General features: G+C 37.0%; 1 protein-coding gene and 1 non-coding gene across 2 annotated transcripts; both read left to right on the top strand.

Moving 5' to 3' along the window:
• The first annotated feature begins 2,894 nt into the window (after positions 1-2,894).
• Positions 2,895-5,652, top strand: LOC140864881 (signal peptidase complex subunit 2-like). The gene is made up of 5 exons (XM_073269280.1): positions 2,895-3,018; positions 3,114-3,269; positions 3,636-3,713; positions 4,896-5,038; positions 5,341-5,652. Exons 1-5 carry the CDS (start codon positions 2,935-2,937, stop codon positions 5,435-5,437), a joined length of 558 nt encoding a protein of 185 aa, XP_073125381.1. The 5' UTR covers positions 2,895-2,934; the 3' UTR covers positions 5,438-5,652.
• LOC140870246 (small nucleolar RNA snoR74) lies at positions 4,518-4,640 on the top strand. The gene has a single exon (XR_012147216.1). It is a non-coding gene; the product is annotated as a small nucleolar RNA snoR74 (small nucleolar RNA).
• Positions 5,653-6,000: the final 348 nt, after the last annotated feature.

The following is a 6,000-nucleotide window of genomic DNA, read 5'->3' as shown; positions in this document are numbered from 1 at the left end:
TCAATACTATACTGGCTTCAACTTTATCTGCTCGAATTCCACTAACTCTGGATTCACCAATTCTCAAACCAATCCGAAATGAAGAAATATAAAATCAATATCGACATTCAAACTCAAACGAAATACGGCTCAATCCATTCAAACTAATCAATATCCAAAACTCAAACCGACGGCATAACGGCTTACAAACGGACAACCGAAAACCACAAACTCAGCATATCAATTAATACGACTCAAAACAACCACAATCTCAACACAACCAACTCAATATCAATCAAATCTCAAAACCCCATTTTCGAATTATGCTTCAAAAATCATAACAATTCCGATCGTTGTTCTTTTTCCAATCTGACTTCAAATAAACGATATATGCTAGCTCAAGAACAACATATCCAAAAATAATCGTATTCCAACGACGTCCAAAAATTGAAGTATAGCTGATTGAAGAAATACTTACGATAGAACGAATCCTTCGATGTCATGATCGTGAATATGCCTTCAGATTAAATTTCTATCGGACGGATCGAGCAAAATCAGAAATCTAAAAGCTTGAAGAAGGAGTGTAGTTGCTTCAATGGAGGGGAACGGTTTGAAGAAGGAGAAGAAATGAGTGGAAGAAGCTTAGTCATGCTTATAAATAAAGACCAAGTCAAATAGCTCAATTTGCACTTTAGACCCCTGAAATTTCCAAAAATTGCAATTCAGCCTCTGATCAAGTATCAATTCAACCCTTGAATTTCTAATCTCGAAATATCAATAATAAACTCAATTAAGATAATTTTGGGGCATTACAGAGTATCTATTAGCTTAGTTAAGACTTTTATATGCTATTTAGTGATATAGTAATCTTATGATTATAAGCTTGAACGGTAGAGTTGGTGTAGCTTGGACAGTAGAGTTGGTGTAGCTTGCCTAGTATTATTAAGGTACGAAAGTACTATTTGAGATACCCTGATTGAGTATGCATGTATTATGTGTTGCATTATTTATATGACATGATTTTATCTGCATATATTATGTCACGTTATTTCATATATGATCATCCTGAGCTTGTACCCTTGTAATATCCTGATATAGGGTTCTTACCTTATCCTGTTAGCGGATGGTTGGACACGTAGATTTGTGATCATGTCACCTATATCCACTGTCGGGTATATGAGCCACCTCCTGGTGCGACGGCGCAGAGTGCTACATACCTAGGGCCCGAGTCTATTCTTGATCAGATATTCTTGACCTCGAGTCTTGGTAACCCGTACACTTGCATTCATGATCATATAGTATTTGTATATGCATACTCTCATACTGAGCGTAGTTTACTCACGACTTTTATTTCTGTGATATTTGGACACCCTATCCAATAGGACAGGTCTCAGGTTGGATAGCGCATGAGATGCTGGGAGATCCTAGATATCGAGGTTGTTAGCGTGAGAAGTCTGCCATCGCAGTGTTTGTTTTCAGGGGTGTTCGGAATATTTGATATGGTTGTATTAAGATTTCAGATCTTTTTATTGGGTTGTATAACTTTAATTTAGTTCCATTGTTAATTATCTTATTATGTTTAATTAAGAATTATTGTATGCTTAAGTTTTAATTAGTAGGTGATCACGGTGCGGATCACTACGCATGCAGGATAATATAACAAAGCAGTAAAACATAGATCATGAAACATAATATGCAATATATAAATATGCATACTCGTTGGCTATCTCAGTCAGTACTTTACGTAACTCAACAACTAGCCTAGAAGTACAAGCATCTACAGTCCATCACTACAAATCAAGATAATTACGCATCACTAATACTAATCTAAAAGCCTTAACTAAGCTAATAGATACTTTCTAATGCTACTAGGGATTTCGGACTATACCTGTGTCCTTCGTCAGCCTGCTGATATCAAAGGTCCTGGCCCAAGCACAGCTCCGCTACAAGCCCCGTAGCACCTCGCTATATCCCAACCCTCGATTATAAGGCTAAAACCCTGAGAATATAAACTGATACTCTCTCAAACACATCCAAAAACACACTAATTGTGAGAAACTCGGCCCCTTTATAGATAGAGTTCGGAAGCTCCGAACCTTAGGTCGGAAGGTCCGAACTTGCATGGTTGCCATGTCTTCGAACAACTCTGATCGTAAGCTCAGATCTGCACTACGGAAGTTCCGATCATCTTCGGAAGTTCCGATCTGCATGCAATCCCACGTGTTGGTACATTCTTGACACATCGATAGTGTGCATGGCCTAACCCTACTTCGGACGTTCCGAACTCAACCCTAGCTTCCGAACCCAAAAATGCACAGTTCGGTGCTTCCGAACCTACCTTCAGATCTTCTGAACTCTGTGTGTTCAGGTTTGGTGGTTACGAACTACTCAAGCTCATTTCGTACTATGGCCCATTTCCGATCAATCTGGGTCGTTTATCCACTCGATTATATAATATTAAAATCTCTTAATCATATTTTACTTATAATAAACATGATTACCGAATTAACCACGTAAAACGGATTTCGGGTTACTACATAGAATGACACTTTTAAAGATATAAAATCTTTTGAATTTTGATTTAATTATTTTGTTAAAAAATAAATATGAAATCGAATTGGTTCAGGTTGATCTAATTAGTCGAGTTCATCTCAGATTAGTAATTTTTGGATTGATTAGAGTTTGGCTTGAGAATTTTTTTAATGATATGTTACGCAACCCTACATGATAATTGACACTTAATTGTAAGTGCTATATGTTTTAGTCTGGGGATTTTAGGATAGTATCGACAGTTTAGTGCGGTCTCTAATAGAGACGTACAATCGTGGTCCAATAAGGCCCAATTGTGATCCAGGCCCAATTGTGATCAAGGCCTATGAAACAAAGTCTTCCCTCGTCAAGTTTCAGTCGGAGCACAAGCAGTTACACCAACAGATTTGCATTTTTCGGACAAAAATGGCTTCCACCAAAAACCCTAAGAAGGCCAATCTTTTGGACCATAACTCAATCAAGCACATTCTCGATGAATCTGTGAACGAGGTTGGTTACTGCTTACTCGCAGAAGCGCGCATTTGATTGATGATTTTGTTTTTTGAATTTTTTTGGTACTGATCTGTGAATTTTTGAGGTTTTAGATTGTGACGAGCAAAGGGTATCCGGAGGATGTGAGGATGAGTAACATTAGGTTGCTGATTGGGATGATCATCATCGCCGTAGCGCTTTTAGCTCAGTTTTACAAAAAAAAGTTTCCGGAGAACAAGAATTTCCTCATCGGTTGTATTGTATTATATCCTTTTTCGTGTGGCGTGGGTCTCATCCGGATTTTAATTTGGAATGTAATTCAGAGGTGGGCTCATGAATTTGGCTCAACTATTTTGTAATGACTCTGGTCCTACAATAAAACTTGAATTTTGGGTTTTTGAAAATGCACTGAGAAGTACCGGGGTTATTATATGCTTTTTGTTTTACTTTTTAGAACAAATATGAACTTTTTGAGCGGTTTTGGGTGTTTGGGAAATAAGATGTGGGAATGAGGTTGCCCATTAATTGATTTATTATTGTATTCAGGAACATATGAATGTGGTTTAACACTTTAAATTTTGAGGTTTTTTTGTCTCTGTTACATTGGTTGTTAGATCTTTGACGCTGGCACATATATAGTATTCAATGGGATATTACAAATGATAATATATATGAAGGAGAAGAATGCAATCCTATTCACCTATCCTCCAACCGTAAGTTTTATCAAACTCTCTTTGTTGAATAGTCTGTTGCATGCAAATCTTTCAGTGATGGTTTAAATTATGTTTCAGTAGGTTGTAGTGGAACAATGCATTTATATCTGATAACCACTAGATCATATCATTGTTGGTTGAGTTCTGGCTCATTCGATTGCTATGTTGATATGTTATACAGAAACAACTTCTTCTTCTTTTGTTTTTTTTTAACCTCATGTATTAGAACGAAATTTATTTTATTACCATGTTTATTTAATATTTTAAAATGACGATGATGGTGGTGGTTAGATAATTCTCTGGTGACTCTGATGCAACACTCTTATTAGCATTATATCAAATTTAGTCTTTTAAGACACTTTCTGTTTTTTCTCTTAGATTAATGCTGGTGTGAAGTTAATCTTGTTTGTGTCTTTCTTGCAATATATAAACATTTTAAGATGCCATCAGCCAATGGTCAGGTTAGATTCTTCTTTTTTAGTTTTTTAGTATCGATTGCTTGGCTTGGATTGGCTTTCAAGATTGGCTTTCAAGCATCCTGTTGTAAAAGAAGGCAGAGGGTACAAACGGCAGAAGCTCAAACCTTGTCGTGAAATCTAGGAAGATATAGCATCTGGTGGTCCGGGGAGCATAATGATATTGTTTGCACTCTTTTCTAATCTTTCCATTTTCATTGTTCAAGCTCTTTTACAAGAAGTGAGAAGTTATGTACTCGATTTATGGTACGATTTTGGGAGACAAACATAGGTTTCTTCTGTAGGGAATTGACAGTGAATTTCATTTTTCTTATTGAAACCTGATTAAATAAAGGCCAGAAGCTTGTTACCCAAGTGAACAAGTTTCTCGTGAACATCAGGAATATATCTGCATCATTTATGAACCTCTTGCTTTTCTGTAACAAAAGGTTCAGCAAGTGATGGTACATTTCATTTTGTCAATGTGGATTTTAATGGTTGTTATGACGTACATCGAGACTCACAGTCACCTTCCTTTTTATTTTGTGTTGGAGAATTAGAGATCTATCTTTTTCTTAGCATGATTTAGAGATCATTTTTTGTTTCTTAAATTTGGATAATCCAGACATGGTTTTATTACAACTAAGATTAGCATTGGACTTTGCCTGCATTGGATAATCTTAAATTATTCGAGCAAGCTGAACAATCTGTGGAGTTGGTTCTGCAGGGAGCATTCAATACCACAGGATTGGTTGTCACGTCAAAACTGCCAAGATTCTCAGATATGTATACCCTTATCATAGGGAGTGCTGATCCCCAATCAATATCCGCAAAGCCACCAGTTGAATTTACTAAAACTGTCACGCAGTGGTAAGCAGTTGATTCCACCTAGACACATATGGAAAGAACGTATCACGACCACTCTAGCCCAAGAATCTCCAGAAGCTAGCCCAGGCCCAACAGCAACCAAGGATATTGTTTATCGATCGAAGGCACATGGGAAGTTCAAGGCTGCAGATTAGATAACTTTGGTAAGGATAAACAATGTCCTTGGTTGCTGTTGGGCCTGGGCTAGCTTCTGGAGATTCTTGGGCTGGAGTGGTCGTGACAGAACGATACAACATATCGAAAGAACAATGGGTACTTAAACTTTTTCTATGGATTACTTGTAGGTTTACCAAGGACGGAGTTCTGGTGGAGGGCTTATTCTGGAAGGACGTCGAAGGACTAATAAACGAATATGCAAAAGAAGCTAAAAAGAGCAAGTAGAGTTCTATATAGCTTATGATGTATTCAGATGGATCAGTTGGTCAAAGAGAGGCCTCTTACAATTTTACACAGCATGGATTACATTAATTCCCTTTTTTTACTCCCTTAAAAAAACTGGACGTTGCAAGGTATTATCAACATTGAAAAAGAAATTAGAGCTTCTGTATGGAACAAATAGCAATTTCATAGCTCGTGCTTGAACGTTTACTACTTCAGTTTAGTGCATTGTCATATCCAAACTACACTTTTGTCCCTTATTTTGCACAATCAAGTGTCATATCATCTCAATAATGCGCCTTTCATAGGAGTTCGACGAAGTTGAGGATTGAATAGAGCAAGATAAATACAGTGAAAAGAATTGTGTACAACATTTGACATTGCATTTGGATGTGAACTTGAGCTAATTTGATGTATTTGGATGAGTGGATTGAGGTAGTTTGATTTCAAATTCTTTTGGATCTATACGGCTCAAAATTTGAAATATTTTCGTTAATCCAAATGCTTCCATCCCTTCCGTACATGATAATTTTTTCAAGTTTTTTGGCCTTGCGCTTGTCTGGTAC

The sequence above is a fragment of the Henckelia pumila genome, chromosome 4 (assembly GCF_033568475.1).
Source record: "Henckelia pumila isolate YLH828 chromosome 4, ASM3356847v2, whole genome shotgun sequence".
Taxonomy (NCBI): Eukaryota; Viridiplantae; Streptophyta; class Magnoliopsida; order Lamiales; family Gesneriaceae; genus Henckelia; species Henckelia pumila.
Note: the sequence above shows the minus strand (reverse complement) of the source record. Positions and strands in the feature narration are given on the sequence as shown.

Excerpts from the sequence above, each read along its gene's own strand:
- LOC140864881 (XM_073269280.1), top strand. The coding sequence starts at position 2,935 with ATGGCTTCCACCAAAAACCCTAAGAAGGCCAATCTTTTGGACCATAAC. Across the intron at positions 3,019-3,113 it reads TCGATGAATCTGTGAACGAG|ATTGTGACGAGCAAAGGGTA; the intron begins GTTGGTTACTGC and ends TTGAGGTTTTAG. Across the intron at positions 5,039-5,340 it reads ACTAAAACTGTCACGCAGTG|GTTTACCAAGGACGGAGTTC; the intron begins GTAAGCAGTTGA and ends GATTACTTGTAG.